Source organism: Capra hircus, chromosome 27, assembly GCF_001704415.2.
Source record: "Capra hircus breed San Clemente chromosome 27, ASM170441v1, whole genome shotgun sequence".
NCBI lineage: Eukaryota > Metazoa > Chordata > Mammalia > Artiodactyla > Bovidae > Capra > Capra hircus.
The window spans coordinates 7,876,188-7,900,831 of NC_030834.1; the positions used below are offsets into that span (position 1 = coordinate 7,876,188).

At 41.9% G+C, this 24,644-nt stretch overlaps 1 protein-coding gene across 2 annotated transcripts; it reads right to left on the bottom strand.

The window, feature by feature from the left end:
* Window positions 1-24,084, bottom strand: FNTA (farnesyltransferase, CAAX box, alpha). Of its 2 annotated transcripts, XM_018042081.1 has the most exons (10): window positions 23,992-24,082; window positions 23,850-23,919; window positions 21,210-21,295; window positions 13,864-13,978; window positions 10,409-10,513; window positions 5,920-6,046; window positions 3,738-3,886; window positions 2,119-2,181; window positions 893-1,064; window positions 1-632 (listed from the first exon to the last, which is right to left on the bottom strand). In XM_018042081.1, the coding sequence occupies exons 1-10, from the start codon at window positions 24,044-24,046 to the stop codon at window positions 510-512; spliced, it is 1,065 nt and encodes a 354-aa protein (XP_017897570.1). In that variant the 5' UTR covers window positions 24,047-24,082; the 3' UTR covers window positions 1-509. The 2 variants fall into 2 exon arrangements, with proteins under 2 accessions (XP_017897570.1, XP_017897569.1); XM_018042080.1 differs by having other exon boundaries at window positions 23,850-24,084.

Below are 24,644 nucleotides of genomic sequence, written 5' to 3' on the forward strand. Positions count from 1 at the left end.
TTGTTTTAGGATACATCTGTCATTTTATTACAAAACCATTCTTTTGGCATTAGTTGGTTACAGCGAGAGCATGATGCTGTGTGTGGCAGAGCAGCTCTGATCTAACAACTGCATTCCCTGTTTTCTGAACCGGAAGGTAAGTTACTTATATCCTTTACATACCTGCAAACATTAACGCTGCAAATCCTGACACACAAACCACTCAGGGAGGAGTTGATGCTAAGGGATTAGAGTAAATGTTGATAAGACTACAAAAGTTCCTTTATGTGACTTTCTGTTTTCTCTCCCTCCCCCAAATTCCCTGCTTAAAAAAAAATCAAGTTACTTGGAACTAGTCTGAATAGCAGCAGCACCCAAGGAGCATCACACTTAGTTCATGTTAAAAAGCAGTGCCTGTGCGTCGTATGCTTTACACCACAGGCCAAGGGAATGATCACTCTAGTTTTTAACTCCTTCATTAGAGTCTCTTAAAAAAATAAAAGCATCCCATCAAGTTCGTCGAGATGGTGTTATTGCTGTACGTTTGTAGGCGGGTCACTTTCTGTGCTGTGTTTGCTTTGAAGGGATCTTCCAATGTATCTCCAATATTCCTTTCTTATAGTGTCCTTTTCTTTAGCTAAGATTTCACATAACTAAAAATGAAAAACAAAAATTCATTAAAGGGAATGTGTAATTCAGTCCCTAGGGCAAACAGGGATTCTGGGCTAATACAGCTTAATTCAGGTCACGATCAAATGAAACAGACCATAGACCACGTGCACTAGTGATGTGGGTGTAGCCCTGAACAGCAAAAGAGCCCTACACGGAGTTCTGAGTAACCGTATTTTGAAAAGGGCATGCGTACTGGGGCACTGAGATTCCAGAAGAAAAGTGCTGTGTCCTGCCAGCTCACCTCTAACGCTTTATTAAGAACGTCCTCCTTGTTGTCACATTGGTTTTCTAGCATGTCTTCATAGATATCCACGAGAAAGGCAATTAGGTAGGGAGAGCTGTGACTTGGTTGTAAGTCAAGTAATTGATTTAACAGATTGGGATATTTGGAAAGACCACGATCCTGCAAAATCCTAAAAAATAAATAAAACTATTCTCAATTTCAACAAGGAAGAACAAGAATAGTAGAAAGATTAAGAGAAAATGAGCCCTGAAATATAAGCAAAAAAAGTATTTTGAGTGGGGTTGAAATGAAATTTTTATTAGAGTATAGCTGATTTACAATGTTGTATTTCTGCTATACAGCAAAGTGAATCAGTTATACATACACATATATCCATTCATTTTTAGATTCTTTCCTCATAGGTCATTAAAAGATTAGCAGGGCTCTAAAATGAAATTTTTAAATTAAATCTGAGCTTTATGATGGATAATTAAGAGCAGAGTAAAATTAGCTAAAAAGAATAACGAAGTTTAAAGATAATCATTTGTAACTCAAACTGTAACACACAAAACTAAAGGAAAAAAACAAAACAAAACCATCTCAAAATTTAAAAGCAAGGAAAAAAAGACAGGAGAGCTGTCTCTGTTCCCTGAGATGGTCGCGCATCCCTTCAGCTCCCCAGCCATCGCCGAGCCCGGCCTCTGACAGACGCAGACGCCACTGGGCTCCATACTCTGTGCTCTTTGGGCCTAGTGCCCTTGGAGACCTTTCAGTTCAACAAACGGCCTGCTGAGTCAGAGGCCAGGCAAGAGAGAGCATGCTGGCTTAAGGAGTGAGCTGTGTTACAGGAAATCTCCAGAAATGCAACAGAAAGAGTGGGTATGCATCTGTGCAATCTGCTTAGAAATGATGTATCTCATGTTCCTGTGATCCTGAGCTGAACAGAGACTGGTGTGTGTCTTCCGTTCTGTGACATAAAGACACAGGATTCATCAATACAGTTAAAATGGTACTACTGTTTACTCACGGACTACTCTAAAAACTGTGCTGGGATGTGCTTAAGAGGTAAAGAAAAGGGCAGAGGGCACTGTTCCTGGGTGCTGTCACAACACTCTTCCACTTACCTTCTTAGAGACAGAGAACTGGAGAATTCTTTAGTATCCTTCTGGATTCTGATGATGGAACACATTTTATGATCTCTCATATTAGGAGGTTAAAAAATAAAAGCAAAAACAACCTCTTACCCTTTCAAATAATTCCACGCACTTTCATTATGTGGGACTAGTTTGATCATTTCCAGAGTGTACCTGTAAGGAAAAGGTCACAAATAAACATGTATCACTTTATAAGAGCAATGACAATAATGAAGAACAGCTTCTGTACAGCTGCCTCACAACGCGGCTGTATGCTTCCACTGACCTCTCCTGGTGGACCTGGGACCTCCCTCGGTTATTGTATCTAAATTAGAGACTCCCTGAGGCTGCAGTGGTCAATGCTTATTTACTAGTAATATGAAGGCTCAATTGACAAATGGAAAAGAAGTTAATGTGGGAGATTTCCTTTCACTTAGGTATTCCCTATGAAGGAAATGTCAGCAAAATGACGAGACTTTCCTTTTTTCGCTAAAGCAACCTTGGGGAAAAAATCTTGTCTAACATCTACTTATACCAGAAAAATCATTACTCACTGAGAAAGGAGAACTAAATAATCTTCAAAGCTATAATAAAAAAATAGACAAGAAGATTATATAGTCAACTCCAAAACAAGATTACTAGTAAACTATCACTAGTGGTTCCCATTCCAAATGGCCACTCTCTACTTTTCTCTTCCCCTTAACAAGATTATTAATTTAAATCCAATCAGACAAAATTCCAAGGGAGTTACAGAACTCTGCTTCATTACATACTTGCTCAAATGAGTAAGTCACTGACTAAAGTTTAGTAATCTTAGTTTTGCTGCGGTGCAGTTTTAATAGCATTTTTTTCATAGAAAGTAATAAACTCATTCATCATTATGAAAATTATAAAGAAATCTGGAGAAGAGAATTAATGTAGGACACTGGATTGTAGACTCTGTGTGTGTGTATTAATTTAAATCACCAGACCCAGCTGCTTGGAACAGGTAAAATTACTGCCAGCTGCCCTGTTTCAAGTAGAAAAAGGGCAAGGGAGAGGCAGACGTACCATAAAATCAGCTCTTCCTAGGAGCTGCTCAAACAAATTTCACCATTACAATATGACTATGGTCTCATCAGGCTATAAAAACAATAAACTTTTTCAAATTTTAAACAGACAATGAGATAAAGCAGACAAAGACAGAAAAGATGGTTATGGATAAAATATAGAAATTCATGTCAATTCAGAACTTTGGAGATCTTCTGACAGGATTTTGTATGCTAGAGCATTTTTCAACCGGAGGTGATGGGACTTAGGATGGGGTTTACTACTGAGATCCAGGGCATCAAGGCAGAGAATGCGGCCACACAACGCAGAATGCACAGGACAATACAGACGCACTGGGCCCCAAACCCTGCACCAGAGTAAGTAACGGAGCATCAGGGACTGTTACCTAACGTTTAATGAGACAGTTTTAAAAAAAGCTCCTCAGACACTATGAAATATGATTTCTCCTCAATCTACAGTACCAACAATATTTCAAGAAACTTAAGACACTAAAAGTAAAGGTTTCCTATACACAGTATTAATTGTATATTTATCATTATAGGTTTCATCTAACTATCCTGCCCTATTTGTTCCATGAAGGGTAGGACTGGGGCAGTCTTCCTCTATGCTGTATCCTGATGCGTGAGACATGCAGGCACACAAATATTCTTTTAAGGAGTGAACAAGTGAAGATTACTAACTGGACTTCTCTCTCCAATATAGCACGATCACTGTAGCCCGTAGTGTTAGAAATTACGAAATATCTTTGGTTCCAGACAGAGTTATTTCTCACATCCTCTTTGAGAAGTTGGTCTACATACTGCAGCTCATTATCCCAAAGTTTAAATTCCTAAAAGAACATAAAAAAATAAAACATTCAATTAGGAATATCTTATTAGTTATAAACAATGAAAAGAAATAAGTAAGGACTTTCCTGGTAGCGAAGTGGACAGAAATCCACCTGTCAGTGCAGGAGACATGGGTTTGATCCCTCGTCCGGGAATATTCCACGTGCCACGGAGCAACTTAATAGTCTGTGCTCTAAAGCCCACAAGCCACCACTGCTGAGCCTGTGTGCTCCAACTACTGAAGCCCCCGAGCCTGTGCTCCGCAACAAGAAGCCTGCACATGAGCAAGACTAGCCCCTGCTAGAGAAACGCCCTATGCAGCAACAAAGACCCAGTGTAGCCATAAATAAATAATCAAAAATTTTTTAAAAAAAACAGAAATAAAATTTTAACAAAGTTAAGCAGGTAGAACTGAAGACACGGACTCATTACGTATTTGGAGGGGAGTGATGCTGCAGGTCAAGGAGACGGAGGGGAAGGAAAAGTCATCAAAGACAGGGGCATGGGGGACTTCCCTGCTGGTCCAGGGGTTAAGACTCTGCCTTCCACTGCAGGGGGCACAGGCTTGATCCTTGGTCTGGGAACTAAGATCCTGCACGCTTCATGGCGCAGCCACAAAGAAAGATAGGAAGGGCCATGAGGAATGAAAAATGAGGGAGTAAGAGTTAGCAGCCAAAGTGGCTGCAATTCAGTACCATCCTGTGGAAAACAATCTAGATACCTAGAAGGATGTTTTAACTACTTGACCCAACTTTTTAGAACGATTCTAAAGATTAAATCCAAAGGGAAAAAAAAGTATATCTAACTAAGTGCTTATGTACTGCTTTTTGGTTTGTTTCGGCTGTGTGGCTCTTAGCTGTGGCACACAGGAACTTTGGCTGTGGCATGTGGGATCTACTTCCCTAACCAGGGACTGAATCCAGGCCCCTGCATTGGGAGGGCGGAGTCTTAGCCACTGGACCACGAAGGAAGTCCTTATGCATTCTTTAAGCTGAAAATGTAGAAGAAAAAGCCAAACTCAGTAATAAGACAATGATTACCTATACTACTGTATATTAATTTTATGTGATTTGATATTATTACATATATTTAAAAGTATTCAAAAATGCACATATATGGTAATATTATATTAAAATATGTGTAGATAAATATACACAATTGGATTTAGATATAAATTTTTATGTTACAAAGCTGTTTTAATTTTTAAAATTATGGAAAGAAGAGAACTAACAAAGACAACTTGAAAATTTTTGGTGAAATACTCATGGTATAATAAATAGTGCAGAAAGCAGCAATCACTGGAAAAAATTCACAAGACACAACACTACAATTGTTTGATGGAACAAATAAAAATGCCCAGAGTGGGAGTTGTAACTATTTTCTTCTATTCAGGATTTAGCATAAAATTTTAACAAGTAGGCAGAAATAAAATACTCAATAGTTACTGTAAAATCAGATTACAAGGTTTATGTATGCAATACCTTAATACATAAAATGTCCTTGTTAATGAAAATAACACAGCTGTATTAAAACTTCACTGCCGGCAAAGACTGAAGGCAGGAGAAGGGGACGACAGAGGATGAGACGGCCAGATGGCATCACTGACTCGATGCAGATGAGTTTGTGCAAGCTCTGGGAGCTGGTGAAGCACAGGGAAGCCTGGCGTGCTGCAGAGTCGGACATGACTGAGCGACTGAACTGAACTGATCAAAAATTTACAACTACTTTTTCTATTCAATTTGCTAGCAAATATAATATGTGATGTAAACTCAATCAAAAACTATTTAAAAGTCACTATTATTATTCTTTAATGTGAAGTTACTCATCAACATATCCCAATAGATCATGAAAGTTAACCAACATGAAGGATGTCAGGTTTAATTAAGTATCTTGATAGTTCTTAATCATCTTAATCATTATTGTGTGTAATGATCTATATGTGTTTCAGTTTAAGTATACTTATAATCTGATAGTAATTTAAATTATTTGTTAAAAAAATTAAAATGTGAGTAACACTGTAATAAGAAGATGATACCTGAATAACCCACTGTCGGTGTTGCCAGGCATGGTAATTCTTTGCATCCTGAGTAAGAATATCCGCAATAAACTCAAGCTCCTGTGATGGGTCTCTCAGCCATTCCACCAGCACCCGCCTATGATGCCTGAATTCAACAGAAGGAAGTTTTATGTGAATTTACCCCAAAACCAAAGTATCAGCTGCATGTGTTGTACTAGGTGATGCAGAGGGACATGCAAGAAACTGAAATTCACCTCTAATTCTCAAGACTCTACTGGGGAGAAAAGGTACCACAGGGGAAACTCTAAGAGAAAAAATTTCAGAACGCTGAATAACAACTGAGAAACAGAAACAGTGATTTTCATGTAAAATAAATCCATGTACCAAGGGCTTAAAGGTTTAAATGCAGCTAAATCTGGAAGAACAGTAATCTCTCAACAACCACAATATCCTGTGAAAGACTTTTCAACATGCCCAGATGTCACAGCCTGACTATAGGGAGCATGATCCTGTCTCATCAAGTATGGAAGCCCCTCTGTGTACCAACAGACCGCCGGTTTTCCTTAAGGCCGAAGGGTGACCATTCAAGCAACTGCTTATTTCACCAGCTCATGGGCAAAACAGAATCCACGTCTACTCTGGCAAGCAGCTGTGACAAGTTGGTCAGAAGAGGAATTTCTGTACTAGGAAAATACTTTAAGAGTTCTCTGTTGGGTTCTATTTGTATAATTTCTTTTAGCTGAGATATTTATAATAATCTATTAGTGAAAATGTTCCAAAATTTACTGGACATATATGTAATGGCTGGACATATATACCCCTTAAATGGGTAAACAGTATGATATGTGAATTTTATCTCAATGGAGCTATTTTTAAAAAACCATTAATATTCATTATATTAAAATGACCAGAGATGATGGAGAAAATGGCTAAAGAAAGATTTAATGCTTAATGGATGACCTACTCTACATGCATGGAAAATTTAAAACTTCATCTTAGACAATATTAAGAAGCTAAGATTCTACCAAAAGGAAGATCCCAGAGGGAAAGTTTTCTACATAATTTATTTAAGAAGACTTATAAGTCGGTGAACACTAGTAACAATTTATTTTTCCAGGTTACTGATAAATTCTGCAATTCAGGAAAAACTTAAGAATTAGGTCCTCCACCATGTCAAAATGATTTATCAGAGCAAAATACTAAGATGTTCCATGATTTAAAGATTATTAATTAAATACAGGGGTTGATCTTACAGTGTAAGTTTTCATGGTGAAAATTTAATAAAAAGTGCAATTAATTGGCATACATGATTTGAATTACTTGTACTATCCTAGTTATGACAGCAACTAGTGGAGTGGGGAATTTAAAACGCACTGCAGGACTTCCCTGGTTTTAGAGTGGGTAAGAATCCGCTTGCCAATGCAGGGGACACAGGGCTGATCCCTGGCCTGGGAAGATCCCACATGCCGTGGAGGAGCTAAGCCTATGAGTCAACTATTGGGTCTGTGCTCTAGAATCCAGGAACTGCAAATATTGAGCCCTCCTGCTCGAGAGTCTGTACTGGGCAACAAGAGAAGCCACTGCTATAAGCCTGCACAGGGCAATGAAGAGCAGCCCTCGCCTGCCACAACTACAGAAAGCCCATGTGCAGCAGTGAAGACTCAGTGCAGTCAAAAATAAGTAAATATAAATTTTTAAAACTGAGTTTAGAAAATTAAAAAATAAAATGTACTGCAATTAAGAGCTCCTGGGTTTCCAAGAGCACTGCTCTGGGTAGCTCTGTATTTTGCTTTTCATAATGATAGATGGTAATGTGTTAATGAGAGTCTGCAGTGTCCAGAGAAGGCAGCTACTTCTCTTCAGCAAAAGCCAGATGCAGTCAAATCCTGAGAAAGCTTGTGATGTCTGGACACTTCTTTTTTTAAGATAAAATAGTACATAGTTTATACATCTCTTCAGGTAATTTTCTGTATTTTTTTTGGGGCGGGGCCATGCTGTATGGTTGTGCAACCTCAGTTCTCTGACTAGGGACTGAATCCAGGCCATGGCAGTGAAAGCCCCAAATCCTAACCACTAGACCACCAGGGAACTCCTGTCTGGACTTTTACAGCTTTTATATAAAAACACCTTATTACGAAGGATATAATAACTTTTAAAAGAGGGACTAAAACGGTCTAGTCACTTTTCTACTAAAATAACTTTTATAATGCAATTTCTCAGGAATATAACCATCATCTACTCAGAAAGAAAGAAGTGACAGAGGCAAAGCTGTTTAAAATTCTCCAGATGGAAATCCGCAATAGCTATCACTTCCATGCCTTGCCAAGTGCTACTTCCTCTCACATCTATTATGTTGTAACTGTTTGAGAAGATAAGTATCTATTTAGGGTTCATACTCCTTCTTAAGGACAGTATTGATTATGCAGATAATCATTATCCAATTGGGCCAGAGAGCAGTCCCCTCCACCACAGGTCTGCAGCTGAGAGCTGTTCCTTCTCCAAAGGCTAACCTGTGCACTGGGTCCCTTCCCAACTCCAAGCAAGCCCTGACTCTGTTCCCTTTTTCTCCAGATTTCTCGCCTTTTCCCTTTCATTAACACTTTTCCCCACATCATAAAGTCTTTACCGCTTGGGGAAAATAAAACCCAAAAGACACAGCCTGACCAGCTGCTTCCTCTGTCTCTTTTCCTAACAGCCTCCTGCGTCCCCTGTAGGTGCTGCGTGCTCGTTTCCTCTTCCTGCCCCTGCCACCCTTCCCTGACACCTCACCACCGCCCGGCTGCCCACCCCACCCTAGCGGGGGACTGCTCACTGACAACCGCCTGTGGAACAAACCCATGGGCTGTCTCCAACTCCTGCTCTCCTGGACCTCTCAGCAGGAAGAGATACTCTCATCTACTCCTTTCTTCCTGAAACTCCCTTCTCTTGGTTTCTGTGAGCACACTAACATCTGGCTTCCTTCCTCTGTCATGCTGGAGCACTTCTCTGCCTCTCGAATGCCGATGCTCACCTGTGTTCTGTCCCCAGCCTCCTCTAATTCTCCCAGAGCATCCTCATCCGAAGCTGTGACTTCAACCACAGGGGAGCATGGTTCAACCACTCCCTGGGCAACTTCAGCCAGGTTTTCTATAAGCACATCAAAGCCCACTTGTCCAATCCTGAATCTACCCTTCTTTTCCAGAAATGTGCTGCTTTTTTCCCCCAAAATTCCCCAAGTGGCTGGCACCACCATTCTCACCCAATGGTCAAGCCAAAATACAGACAACACTCTTCGCCGCTGCTCCCCTGAGAAGTTTAACTTCTGTCTCCAAAGCCTCTCTCACATGTATCCCTCTACCTCCCTGGCCCTACCACACCCTCTCCCATAACCCCCACATGGCAACAGCCCGCCAGGACCCTGGGCCTACTCTGCTATCCTCCACCTGCTGGCAGAGTAAACCTCCTGAGACACACACCTAACCTACATTAAGATGTGTCAGAAGCTCTCCACTGCGGCTAAGGTCAAGTCCAAACCCTTGTCAATGTCCCTGAGGCTCTTGATGCTCCTACTGCAGGACTCCCCAAAGGCCCACCAGCCACATGGAACCACATGCAGCTCCCTGAGAGCATCACGCCCTTTCATGTTTCTCCCCACAGTCCTCTCTTGGCCTCAGCAGTCTTTCCTTTCAGAAATCATCCTCAACTCCAGGCATAACGATGGGGCAGTGTGTGTGCGTGTCGGTCACTATACACCGAGCGGTGGTGACCCTGAGGAAGAGCAGGCAGCCAGTGGTGCGGGGTGGGGACAGCTCCGGCGGGCGCCACGGGCCGCTCCTCCTGCACCAGGACCCGGCAGCCCGGTGCCCCCCACCCCCCCACAGCCGCCTCCCTGCATGCTCCCTGCATGCGGGCCCACTCAACGCTGGGAACTGTCCAGACTCTGCCTTTCTCTCCTATTTGTTCTCTGTCCTGCTGCTCCAAACTTCTCTCCTCCCTCCTTAATAAAACCCATACTCTTGTCTAAGTCAGGAGCTTCATTTTTAGAACACACACTGTAAGAGCCCTACTATCACACTTTCCACACTGCTCTGCAAAATAACTGGTTTCACTATCTGCTTTCCTTTTCAGACTTTCATTCATCTTTGTATCTCCAGCATCAATGAAAAAATTTTTAATAAACAAATGAACAAAAGACCAAATACCAGGGACTCGTTTTATAACACACTGAATAGAAAACTGAAAAGATTTTCTGCTCAAATTTTTTCCTGATTCTAGCAGTATTACAGTTAATGTCAAAGTCTTAAATCATATGGTGGCAAACATTTGTGTGTCAACTGTGGGTCAAGTGCCATTTCACACACTAAACAAAAAGTCACCTCAGTTCTAACAACACGTAAGACAGGTGACATTAGCTCCAGTGCAGCAACTATGATCATAAATGAAGGAACAATGCCTCATGGTTCGTCACCCACTGGCAGGCACCAACTGACTAGCACAGCAACTCATTTCCTTCTTGTGTTCATCTTACCACACTTGATAGTTTTTGGGCTGTTCCTCAATTATTGCTGAGATGTAGTTCATTTCCTCATGTAGATCCTTCTGAAGCGACTTTAAGAGAACTCTCCGGAAATGCCTACAGCAAATAATAAGTATTCATAGTGTCATTACTCCACGTACATGGCCAGGCACAGCATCAGATGAAGCCAGAAGATAACAACACAGACACATTTCTGGTAAGTATTCTATGTAACCAGTAAGGCAGGGATTTAACTGCTTGTGGTTGTCCAAACTTGTACAACTGGTGACTGGAAGAATCAAGAATTTTGAAGTAAAAATAGTGAAACGCAGCAAGTGTGAGACAGAAGAAAAGACAACCAATCAGTGATTATTTTCAGGTAATACTCTGGTTACTAGTTTCTACTGCACAAGCATCAACAACTTCTTTCCTCACATGGTATAACTCGCTCATTTAGATACATTATTCATATAATACACAAATTTCATTACAAATATTACCAAGTATTTTACTTTTAAAACCATCATAACAATGCTACTTATAACTGAAACAAGTTTCTCTTCAATTTCTTCATAGGTAAAGTCAAACCATTAAATAACACCTTTTCTCTAAAGACACAATTAGTTCTGGTCTATTTTTACTTCAAAATCTCAAAATATTTCAACTCAGTATATAAGAAGGGACAAAAAAACTATTCTAAGTTACCTTTTAAAATGAAGTGCTAAATAGAAGAAATGACAGAATTTCTATTATAATTTTAAAAATTAGGTTTCACAGAGCACATACATATTCAGTTTGGTTTATAAGGTAATTTCAGGTGTACTGTTTTTAAGAAAACAGCAAATAAGTTTAGGGATTTTAAATAAATCCTAATTTGTTCTGAGCTGTATACAGTAAAGAATTTCTTACAAGCTAAGAAGTGCGTATTAGAGACACAAAGTGAAGGAAGATGACACTTACAGTTCCAGACAAACTTCACCCTCTAATAAGGATCCTACTAAAATGACAATAAAGAAAAAGCATGCATCCACAGGGATGAGGGGATACCATAGCAACTGCAAGAGATCAACAAACTATGGAAAATGGCAAACTGACAGTTCTGAGTGACTTATAAAAACACCAAGTTCTCTTGAGGCAACTCTGGATGGGCTTCTGGTCCCCTGAAAGACCAGCTTTGATTCAGAAGCTTAGAACGTTCAGGCCCGCCTCCCGTACTCCAGACAGGGGAGGGAGAAGGACTGGAAATGGAGTCCCAAGCAATCATGCCCACATGAGGAGGCCGCCATCAGATCCCAGCAGGAGGGGTTCGGAGAGCTTCCACCTCGGTGAACGCATCCACACACCGGGAGGGTGACACCCCCCACTCCGCAGGCACAGAAGCTCCTGTACTCAGGACCCCCGCCCCCCGCCCCCCCGACCTTACCCTATGGACTTCTTCCCCTGGCTGCGTGTCTCCACCTTTTATCAGACCCTTTAATCAACTGGTGAACCTAAGTGTTTCCCTGACTTCTGTGAGCGGCTTTCAAAAATCAGTCGGCCCCAGGAGTGGATGCTGGAGCCTCTGATTTACAGCCCACCAGGCAGAAGCACAGGATTTGCGATTGGCCCCGGGTGGGGGTAGCTTGTGGAGCAGAGCCCTTAACCTGCGGAATCCAACACTACCTCCAAGTGGATAGCATTACAGTTAAGTTAAATTACAGGACACCTGTGGGCTGTCACAGAGAAGCACCTGGTAGGGGAAAATCCCACACACACTCGGGGACCAGAAGTGAAGTGCGCTACGCGCAAGTGAAGAAAACGTGCAGGAGAAGGAGGACTGGGGTTTTCCTAAAAAACCTCGACAACACACAAGTGGCTTTATTTTCTGGAAAAATCGGAAGCAGAAAGAAATATCAGACACAACGCAAAGCAGGGTGAGGTAAAGGCTGGAAACAAGGAAATTTAAAACAGTAACACAAATAACAGGCCAGAAACCCCACCCTACCTGACTTCCCTGCCAGAACTGACCCCCAGAACTGAGGAGCCAAACGGACACTCCTCTGATAGCTCTTCTTCAAAACCACAAACCAGCCAGGAGAAAAGACCCAGAAATGCTGACATACGAAGATTTCACACAGAACAGCCACACCTCCACTAACTTCACAGTGAAGCCCTCTCGGTGAGCAGTTCTGCAACACGCAGAGATGCCAAAGCAGGTTTTTCCTGCTTCCACTGTAGGTGTGAAAGGAGAGCCAAGAACTACCAGTCATTTGAGAGCAATGTGTACATGGAGGAAAGAGACCAAAACAAACAAATAGAAAAATGAAAATATATCCCATCCATGAAATTTAAAAAAAAAATGCTACTAAAAAGGACTACCCAGAGAACAGAAAAAGAGCTCTTGTAAAATAAAAATGAGTGCAGGGACTTCCCTGGTGGTTCAGTGGCTAAGACTCTATGCTCCCAATGCAGGGGGCATGGGTTTGATCCCTGGTCAGAGAACTAGAGCTGACATTCTGCAACTAAGACCCAGTGCAGCCGAATAAATAAATACATGTTAGGGAAAAAAAGAGTGCAGACCAAAGAGTTAGAAGATAAAGTTGGGGAAGTATCTCAAAAGCAGATAAAAAAGAGTTGAAAATAAGAAAAGACAAGTCTCAGAACTACAACATGCAACTAAAAGACACTTCAGAAAGAACAGAGGAGAGAAGTAATTATCCAAAGAATATAAAAAAACTCTACCCCCAAAGTTAAAGAAAAGGTTAAAATGAAGGAACAGGAATCTTCTCAACAGAGGCTGAAGGAGAGAGAAGGACAGTTTTGAAAACCTGAAGGAAAATGATTTCCAATCTTGAATTCTATTAGTAAAGCTGAGAAGGACTAAAGACACTCTAAAACATAAAAAAAAATCTCAATAACAATTTCCCATACGTCCTTTTATAAGTTTTCCTCTATTCGAGGATCTGATCTATAAAATGAGAGTAAATCAGGAAAGGGACAGGTGTGGGATCTCAAAGACAGGGACGAGACACAGAGGAGAGCTGCAGGCCTGACGTGACGGGCCCAAATCTGTGGAGAAGAGAGCTGAAGGGTCCCCACTGTGCTCAACAGGAACGAGACACTCGACAGGAACAGAGTTTGGAAGACAAGTTATTCCTTGGTAAAGAGAAAACAAACTGTGATGGAGACAGAATAGGAGATGGAATTCTGTGTCTTCCATGGCAAGACTAATATCTAAAATTAAAAAATTAAAAACAACCAAGTATGTTATTTATAGAGGAGATTTTAAGGAAAAACACCGAGGAGTTGTTACCTCAGGGAATGGGACCGTAAGTGAGAAAGAATGGGGCAGAGATTGCTATTTTTCATTCAATGTGACCTTTAAACTCACATGTAACTTATTATTTTGATAAAAATTAAAGTTAAAAAAAGCCATCCAAATGAAAACCTTAGACATTCAGACAGAGAATAGTGATGATGTGTCTTACCACACTGTGTAGTTGGCTGCATTTAACTCAATAGCATCTCTGGTTAATTTAAAAGCCCGCTCACTTCTCTCGTCGCGCTGCAGGACAGCCCGGAAATAATCATAGACGTCCTGAACTAAAAATGGAGCACACAACTGCATTAGGACGGTCTTTCTTGCTTAGAACTACCACTACAGTACAAAATGTTGTTTGTTTTCTATGTCTAGGAGGAAGATATCTTATTGCATGTATACGATTTACAACAATAAGCGAAAGAAAGCAAGCCCAGAGATGGTGACCACCAACCTGGGAATTTGTCACAGCCACAATGCATGTTACCGAGCTTACTGCACATTCGGGGTTGATGCCAGACTCCAGATTCCCCAATGATGTTGTGTATTAAGGAAAAACTAAGCATGCATATACTCAAATATTCACCTGGCTATTTTTTTCACATTTTATTTTGATCAGTTTCTTAAACTGAAAAAGGAATCCACACCATGACAGAAAACTCAAACAGTATAGAAAGTTCACACTAAGCTTCCATTCCACTCAATTTCCAGTCCTTCTCCCGAGAAGCAACTGCAGAGTGATTCTAGTATAGCTTTCTAAATATATCCTATCAAATATTAGGTGATTCTAATTCTAATTCTATCCTTTTTTTTTTTTTAATACAAATGAGTTCACATCACACTCTTATGCTCTGGGCTGTCTTTTTTTCACTAATACATATTCAGTTCAGCTGCTCAGTCGTGTCCAACTCTTGGCGACCCCATGGACTGCAGCACGCCAGGCTTCCCTGTCCATCACCAACTCCCAGAGCTTGCTCAAACTCATGTCCATCAAGGTGGTGACGTCATCCAACCATCTCATCCTCTGTCATCCTCTGCTCCTCCCGCCTTCAATCTTTCCCAGCATCAGGGTCTTTTCCAAGAAGTCAGTTCTTCACATCAGGTGGCCAAAGGATTGGAGTTTCAGCTTTCAGCATCAGTCCTTCCAATGAATATTCAAGACTGATTTCCTTTAGGATGGACTGGCTGGATCTCCTTGCAGTCCAAGGGACTCTCAAGAGTCTTTTCCAACACTACAGTTCAAAAGCATCAATTCTTTAGCACTCAGCTTTCTTTATAGTCCAACTCTCACATCCATACATGACCACTGGAAAAGCCATAGCTTTGACTAGATGGACCTTTGTTGGCAGAGTAATGTCTCTGCTTTTTAATACGCTGTCTAGGTTGGTCACAGCTTTTCTTCCAAGGAGTAAGCGTCTTTTAATTTCATGGCTGCAGTCACCATCTGCAGTGATTTTGGAGCCCCCCCCCCAAAAAAAACATCTGACACTGTTTCCACTGTTTCCCCATCTATTTCCCCTGAAGTGATGGGACGAGATGCCATGATCTTCGTTTTCTGAATGTTGAGCTTTAAGCCAACTTTTTCACTCTCCTCTTTTATCAAGAGGCTCCTTAGTTCTTCTTCTCTTTCTGCCATAAGGGTGGTGTCATCTGCGTATCTCAGGTTATTGATATTTTTCCCGGCAATCCTGATTCCAGCTTGTGCTTCATCCAACACGGCATTTCGCATGATGTACTCTGCATATACGTTAAATAAGCAGAGTGACAATATACAGCCTTGACCTATACTCCTTTCCTGATTTGGAACCAGGATGTTGTTCCATGTCCGGTTCTAACTGTTGCTTCTTGACCTGCATACAGATTTCTCAGGATCCAAGTCAGGTGGGCTGGTATTCTCAACTCTAATAATTTTCCACAGTCTGTTGTGATTCACACAGTGAAAGGCTTTGGTGTAGTCAATAAAGCAGATGTTTTTCTGGAACTCTTGTCCTTTTTCAATGATCCAACGGATATTGGCAATTTGATCTCTGGTTCCCCTGCCTTTTCTAAATCCAGAACATCTGAAAATTCACTAATACATTATTCAAGGTCATATAAACTAGTACATATCTCTACAGAAAACCACTTGGTAATTTCTATTAAAAATTAAAACTGACTACTCATTGACCCTAGTTCTTAATCCAGTTAAGTTTTCTTACAAATAAACTCCTGTATGTACCCAAAGCATCCAAGGACATTTATGAGAGTATTTGATAATATAAGAAATAAAAAGGCAAGAAAACTTGGAAACTGAAATTTCCATTAGTAAAGAATGAGGTAAGTCCCTCACGGTACACCCATACAACAAAACCCTGTGCAGCTATCAGTAACAATGCTGCTCTGTAATATACTGAAGTGGAGTAATTACTAAGATGCTGTTGAGTGAAAAAAGGAAGGTGTATAATAGCAGCTATTCATTTAAAATACATGCTTGTTAAAAAAATATGCTTGTTTATTTTTTATGGCTGTGCTGGGTCTTCACGCGGTTATGGTGCATGGGCTTCTCGTTGTGGCTACTCTTGCGGTGGAAGCTGGGTTCCAGAGCGCAAGGGCTTAGCTGCTCCATGGCATGCAGGATCCTCCCAGACCCACCTGCACCAGAAAATGGATTCTTATCTACTGGACCACCAGGGAAGCCCAATATATGCTTATTTATGAATGATACCAGTTGGAGGAACAAGAATGGGAAGAAGACATAATTTCCCACTGCATTCCACTACAAAGTTTACTGCATTTTTGAAACAGCTGCACAGCACTGCGTTGTATGGCCTCTGTATCTAATTCACCCTGTCAATGTATGTTCAAGTTGCTTTCCTTCTTTCACTGTCCTGTCACTGTATTCTGTGCACACGTGCAAATTCAGCACCTCCGTGGGCTGTACACGTGGATCAAGAGTACGTGCATTGTTGGTGCTGACAGACAGTGCCAGGCGAACCTCTCAAGAAAGGTCTGATCAACATGCAGTGCCTCCAGGAAGGCATGAAAACACCTGTACTTTCCACATCCTCACTGAGACAGTATCAGACTTTCTGATCTTTGCCATCCTCTCAACTGAAGGAACTTTAGACTGACAATTTTTATCCTGTTTTATTCTCATTTCCACAAGAGAAACTGAGGCTTAGAGAGATTCACAAGTTCACATGGCCCAGAGTACTTTGGAGGTAGAGGTTAAACATACAAATCCAGTCTGATACCCAAGACCATATCGCTAGTCACAATGAACTAGGTAGGAGGCACTGCAGTTGAACTGCCCTCATGTCACAGCACAGATTAATGTAAAGAACAGATTAAGGCCCCAGACAGACTGCTAAAATAACTCAGACATTAAATATTCCCATACTTATTTTGCCACAATTAAAAATCTATGTGGACATGCTATGCTATTTTTCTTATAGCATACAATTTTCCAGTTACTGACAAGAGCTCACAAACTTTTAGCCGGCTGCATGCAGTATGGATGTCAGTATATCCTAATCTGCCTAACCATTCTGCTGCTACTGCTGATGCAGCTTTTTTTCAATTTTGTTTTATAAAAATCACTACTTTAAGCATCCAATGACTTTTCATTAAAAAATAAACAATACACATGAATGTGTTTATGTGTGTGCCTTCCCCAGTGGCTCAGTGGTAAACAATACACCTGCAACACAGGAGACACAGGTTTAATCCCTGGGTTGGGAAGATCCCCTGGGGAGGAAATGGCAACCCACTCCAGTATTCTCGCCTGGAAATTCCCATGGGCAAGGAGCCTGGCGGGCTACAGTCCATGGGGTGGCAAGAGTCAGATGTGACTCAGCACGCACACCACACACAGGTATGTGTGTCCTTAGAATACAACCCCCAAAGTGAAATCAGAGGAGAGCATGAATAACTATAGTTCTTTCCAAGCATACATAGATCATCCTCCAGGGAATCTTCCCAACCCAGGGATCGAACCAGCATCTCCTGCGTATCTTGCATTGGCAGGTGGGTTCTTTACCACGAGCCCCACCTTGGAAGCCCATAGCAAGCACATGATACTTTAGAAAGCACCTGAAGTTTCTGGTATCCGGTGCCGCTGCCCACTGCACCAGATCTGTGTCAGTGGGAATGGCTGCTACCAGTTCAGTTTACATGTCTCTCCAGACATTTTTCCAAGCAGATAAATTGTAGCTCTGTTCTTGTTTATTTTTAATGAAGTTGGTATAACATTTTCATTCTGCTTTTTGGCATTTTCCCCCTCTGTGATGTGTCCTTTCATGCCTGTGTATATACATCTCTGTCATTCTTTGTTCACTTTTCCATACAGTGGACATGGCATAATTTACAGGTCAATGCTATTTTTTTTTAAAGTGGGACTAGGATACTCATTCTTAAGGTTATATATTTTAAATCGACAGAATCATAAATAAATTTTGGGTTAATAAATAGAATTTTATATTCATTAAATTTTTGATATTAAAATTTTTATATTAAAAGTCTTTTAATTAAAAATTACAAATTTAATATACTATCATACTCAAAGTTTCTAAAACTTATGTGCCCCCTTTTCACTCAATATTGTTTCCACAATCTGTCCCTATTATAACAGATCTAAGATCCTCTTAGGCTTCCCTGATGGCTCAGTTGGCAAAGAATCTGTCTGCAGTGTAGAAGACTTGGGTTTGATCTCTGGGTCAGGAAGATCCAATGGAGAAGGGGATGGTAACCCACTCCAGTATTCTTGCCTAGAGAATTCCATGCACAGAGGATCCTGGCAGACTATAGTCCATGGGGTCACAGTCGTACACGACTGAGCAACTCTCACACACACACTCACACACACACACACACACACACACACGATCCTCTTACTGGTTATACAGCATACAATTGTATGACAATACATTTATCTATTCTTCAAAACACAAATATATAGTTGGTTTCCAATATTTTCTTTTTTCAAAAATTACTATAAATTATAATAGTTATCAGCAATATTTCTTTATTTCACGTGCATAATTCACTCACTTATCTTCCCTGGTGGCTTATAAAGTAGTTATCTTCGCTAGTGGCTCAGATGGTAAACAATCAGCCTGCAATGCAGGAGACCCAGGTTCAATCCCTGGGTTGGGAAGATTCCCTGGAGAAAGGAATGGCAACCCACTCCAGTATTCTTGCCTGGGAAATCCCATGGACAGAGGAGCCTGGCCGGCTATAGTCCATGGGGTTGCAAAGAGTCAGACATGACTGAGTGACACACACACACACACACACACACGTGGTTGTAGTGTTCGGGCTATTCATCACAGGGGCTTCTCCTATTGCTGAGCTTGAAATCCCATGGACAGAGGAGCCTGGCCGGCTATAGTCCATGGGGTTGCAAAGAGTCAGACATGACTGAGTGACACACACACACACACACACACACACACACACACACACACACGGTTGTAGTGTTCGGGCTATTCATCACAGGGGCTTCTCCTATTGCTGAGCTTTAGACACAGGCTCAGTAGCTACAGCTCAGGCCGGGCCCTAGAGCGTGGGATCAGTAGTTGTGGCACATGGGCTTAGTTGTTCTGAGATATGTAAGATCTCCCTTGCACTGGCAGGCACATTCTCATCCACTGCACCACCAGGGGAAGTCCAGGGACATGTCTTTGAAGCCATAAGCCAGAGTGAACCCCGAACGAATCATGAGAAGCAGCACTTAAAGGTTGTAAGATGTGAGAATTTCCCACTTTCACTAAATATATACATGACAGTGCTTTCTAAAATGGCTAAACATACAAAAATTTCCAACTGAACACTATAGATCTGTTCATACTTCTCAATTATCTGACATCACAAAATAGCTTAAATTATTTTTCATTTCTAATGATAATGGATTTTTTCCCCCTTATTTAATGGTCAATGAAATTACGTCTTCTATGAAGTGCCACTTCACACCCTTTGTCTTTTTTTGATTAGTCTGCCAGTTTCTTTAACTTTCTTTAGAAATTCCTTATAAGGTTCTGAGTATCAACCTTCTGTTTATACATCTTCTCTCACACTGCTGACTGCCTTTTAACTTACTCATGGTGTCTTCTGTTGCACAAAGGAAAATATTCTGATACACTCATAGATCAGTTTTGATTGATGGGTCATTTTCCTCTTTTCCTTTGTGCTTTCTAATAATGATATATTTAAGAATTAAAAATGTTATCTTTTTTAAACCTGAAAAAAAGATTTTATTATTTTTAACTGAAAGAGAAATGTATGGCTTTGTAAGTTTCCATAAAGTGCCTTACAAATCTGGAAAAGTTGCAGTTTTCATTTATCTGATCACTGGTGAGGTTAATAGCTCTTCACCGACATTTCTATTTCTTCCAGTTAATTATCTCTTCACGTATAAGCCCTCTCATAATTTGGAAGCTTTTCAGTTTCATACCTTCTGATCTTTTTCTCAATCAATTCTGGGTTTTACATCTTCCCTAATAATTCTTTCTTTACCCTAAGAATGAAAGATTACACTATTTGCTCCTAGTATGTTTACAGTTCTGTTTTAGAACTTAAATCCACATGTAATCTATTTTATGTGAGATATGATACAGGGATATAACTTTATTTACAGCCAAATGCACATCATTATTTGATTAATCCATCTTTCATACAGATATGAAATGTCCTTTTTATCAAGTATTAAGTTCTTACCTACATTGATAATTTTTAATTATTTATTAATCTATTTATTTCTACACCAGTTCCACATGTTAATTATTAAGTTGAGTAGTACACTTTCATATTTGGTAAGGCAAAGTCTCATACCATTATTCTTTCTTTACAAACATTTCTTGACATTATCTTATAATCAGAAAAAACAAGTGGTTTTTGTAAAAGAGGAATGACTTCGGATAACAGAGCCTTAACTGAAAGAAACATACACACATACACACACACACACACAAAACTACAAAACAAGCATTCTCTCTTGTTTATCCTTTCCTTGAAGAATAACATCTGCATGATCTTCAATTTACAAAGCATTTCACATTCATTATGAAAGAACACTTTGTCAAAGAAAATAATCCACTCACTTTAATATCAGAAATGCATTCAAACTGAGTCAAACATTTCATAGTTAAAATATAGTTTAAAATGCTCATGCTTCAACAACCAAAGTTTATTCTAAACGAAACAGTGAATCATTTATCCACATGTAATTTATTTTATGTAAGATATGATATAGGGATACAATACCAATTTTATGTGCAGATTAAATAGTAAATGAAAAGCACAATCACATAGTAACCACTATGTATTATAAAACAACATTTAGGACTTACATTTACACTATGTCCATTCTTAAGACAAAATGAAATTTGTTATCATGAAAGTAAATTACAAAACACCCACAAGATTAGTTTAAGTCATTTATACTTTTATCAGACAAAAATCTGTCATCTATCTATAGTTGTGAATTTCAATTTTGCTACTAATTTGACTTACAGGCCTTTTCCCAATAAATAAACTTACATTTCTCACTATAAATGATCTGGACCACTGGATTTGGGCCATCATTCTGCGGCACTGGATCTATATCAGCCCATTCTGCTCTGTCCCTGAAAATATAGATATTTTTCAGTGATTATATTCAAGCATGTAAAGAAAAAATGAAATTTGATGTACTTTAAAATGTCAATGATTACACTTTAACAAAGCTAATGTAATCATGGTGAGATTCTTCATGAACAAGTCTATCACTTTGTTTTACAATATTAAACTTTAAAATAAAGTGAATAATTTTCCAATTAAAGTAATTTAAATCAATAGTTTTCAAATCTAAAGTTTTACATAAATGCAAAAGTAGGTTTCTGTAGCAAGTACCCAATAGTTTTAAATTAGAAATCAATCCAATTCATTGGTCTAATAAGACTCTTTGGAGTCAATCAACATTTTTTAAAAATTTAAATAATGCTTTTTTATTTGAATAATCTGAAAAACTAGAAACTGATATTTAAAATAAAAGTAACCACTATCATTTGCTTGTACACGGAGAGGTGGCCCAGGTGGTCAGTAGAGCTTGGAATCTGTGGAACACTGGCTCTACCACTAAGCTAGCCACTGTGACCTTGAGAAAGTTACTTACACTCTCTGGGCAGCAATTTTGTCATTTATAAAATGGAGATGATACTATTACCAACCAACTTTAGAAGGCTATCTGGAGGTCTGAGACACTGAAAACGTGCATAATAGTAAGTAATATGCCTATATACACTATACAATTAGCATGTATTATACACTAGACACACTAAATGTACCATATAATATTACTATATGCTTAAGTATATATGCTGTACGTTATAAACACAGCACCTAAAAACGCATATAGCAAACATTCAGTGACTACTACTTCTCATTATCAAAGCTAAAACAGATTATAGTGGCAACAATGGGTGCCTATAGACACTTCTGTGTAAACTGCTCAGTGGGACCAAATTTTCTTTAACCACTCTTTTACTTACATTCTTACCCTATTGCCCATTTCTCAGTTCTGTGTACTCATCAGCTATGGACAGCAAAAATTCTGTGGTATGTAGACAAATCCTAAAATTGTGTCCATTTTATAAGGAGAAACGCAGGGGAAAGCATGCATTTCCTGAGGTGTGAGACCTCGGTGTGGAGCGGTATGAGAAAACTATAGAGATTGGGGGCAGGAGAAGGGGACGACCCAGGATGAGATGGCCGGATGGCATCATGGACTCGATGGACGTGAGTCTGAGTGAACTCCGGGAGATGGTGATGGACAGGGAGGCCTGGCGTGCTGCGATTCATGGGGTCGCAAAGAGTCGGACACGACTGAGCGACTGAACTGAACTGAACTGAGGCCTTCGCTGGTACCTCAGCTGGTAAAGAATCCCCCCGCAATGAGGAAGACCGGGGGCTGGATCCCTCCATTGGAAAGATCCCCTGGAGAAGGCACAGGCTACCCACTCCAGTATTTTTGGGCTTCCCTGGTGGTTCAGCTGGTAAAGAATCTGCCTGCAATGCAGGAGACCGGGGTTCGACCCCTGAGTTGGGAAGATTCGATGGAGAAGGGAAAGGCTATCCACTCCAGTACTCTTGGGCTTCCCTGGTGGCTCAGCTGGTAAAGAATCCGCCCGCAATGTGGGTTCGATCCCTGGGTTGGGAAGATCCCGTGGAGAAGGGAAGGCTACCCACTCCAGTGTTCTGGCCTGGAGAATCCCATGGACTAAACAGTCCATGGGGTCGCAAAGGGCCGGACACGACTGAGCGACTTTCACTTTCACTTCACGAGAAAGCTTCGGGGGCAGGGGAATCTGACACAGCTCAGGGAGGAAACCCGACTATCGCACGGCTCGGGGAGGAGCTCTGAGGGCTGTGGGGGCCACCTCCACCAACGGAGAGCTCGAACACATTAACTTCGAGGACGCAACCTGGAGGGGTGCCTTTCAAACTCGGTTCGTAAGATCTAGGCAAATCAGCTATCGGATGGGGTTTTTACCTAGAATTACGGGAGGGAAAATAAGACACGCGAGCAAAGTTAAAAATTTGTCATTCGACTCTGCAGGTTCAAGTGGAGTTTGGAGGGATGGAATGAGCATGTCCGATAGAAAGCGACTGATGCGGATGGGGACGGACCGAGTGCCAGGCAAAAGTCGGGGACGAAAAGGCGAGAAAGTTGCGGCAGCGCCTACACCGCGCGCCGCTGGCACCGCGGTCCGGGCGGCGAGGGGACGCGTAACGGGGTTTGTTACCCTCTTTTCACCCTCAGAGCCTAACTCGGCGCTAAAACCGCTGAAAGACAACGCTGAAGGGAAACGTCCCGGGGTCCCTAAGATTTTCAGGCGAGCTCTCTGCGTGTCGGCAGGACAAAACCACAAGGAAGACCCGTCCCCAAATCGAGCCAGCCTGGGACTTTGAGGAAATCACTCCCTGCCAGCAGCCCCGCCGCACACGAGCCCTCAGGCTCGGGACCACGGCAGGCCAGCGCCGCGGACAACCTCTGCCCGCCCGGCGCAGGGCTGGCGCGGGCCCCACCCCCGCCGCGGACTCCCGAGGCCGCGCCACAGTGCCGGCCGCGGCCGCCCCGCCAGCCAGCCCGGCGCGGGCGACTGGGGTCTGCGGCGCCAGACGGCCTGCCGTGGGCGTTACCTGTACAGGACATAGGTGGGCGAGTCCAGGCTCAGGAACCCGTCGTCCATAGGGGACACAGCCGCCGCCGCCGCCGCCTCTTCCTGCGGCGCCTGGGGAGGCGGCGGAGGAGGATGAGGCTGAGGAGGCGGCGGCGGCTCCGGCTGACCAGGCTCCCCGCCCTGCGCTGCCTCCCCAACCCCGTCGGCGGCCGCCATCACTGCTCTACCCCGAGCTGAGAAGGTGGCTGAGGCCCCGCCCCCGGGCCCGCCCCCAGCCCCGCCCCCTCAACAGAGGCCACTTCCGGTGTCCCGCGCCTACCATAGAGACGCGGGCCAGAGGGCCCCGCGCCCGGGCCCGGCGGTCTTCGGTATACGGCGCTGCGCGCCGGCGGCTCTGCGTCTCGCTCGCTTGGACGTTGGTTTCCCCCACGCCCGGTCCGCGGGTATGACTGAATGCCTGTGGGTGGTGCCCCGAACGTGCTCGTACTGTTCGGTGGTTGTTGGTGCCGCCGGGGGAGCCTCGGAAGCCTGGATGAGCGGCTGGCGCCCATGCTCCGCGTTAGCCTTCCAACGGCATTGGCATTTACATTCCTCATACACCTTTTTTTTTTTTTCTTTTGGATGCTAAGAGTTTAGACTGAAGAATTCCGGTAGACCAGGGCTTTGTCTTTTGAAATTAAAGTTCTGATTATACAAGGAAGATGTGTGTACGTTATAGGAAAGGTAACCATTCATTTAACACACACTGACTACCAAGTGTAGGCAGGGCTTGCTCGTGATCAAAATAAAGTCTCTGCTCTAAAATATTCCTGTA

Bases quoted from the DNA above. Each gene is read 5' to 3' on its own strand.
- FNTA (XM_018042080.1), bottom strand. From the start codon at position 24,046: ATGGCGGCCGCCGACGGGGTTGGGGAGGCAGCGCAGGGCGGGGAGCCT. The intron at 10,514-13,863 runs GTAAGACACATC...TATTTGCTGTAG, and splicing joins GCAGCCAACTACACAGTGTG to GCATTTCCGGAGAGTTCTCT. The intron at 3,887-5,919 runs GTATCATCTTCT...ATGTTCTTTTAG, and splicing joins ACCGACAGTGGGTTATTCAG to GAATTTAAACTTTGGGATAA.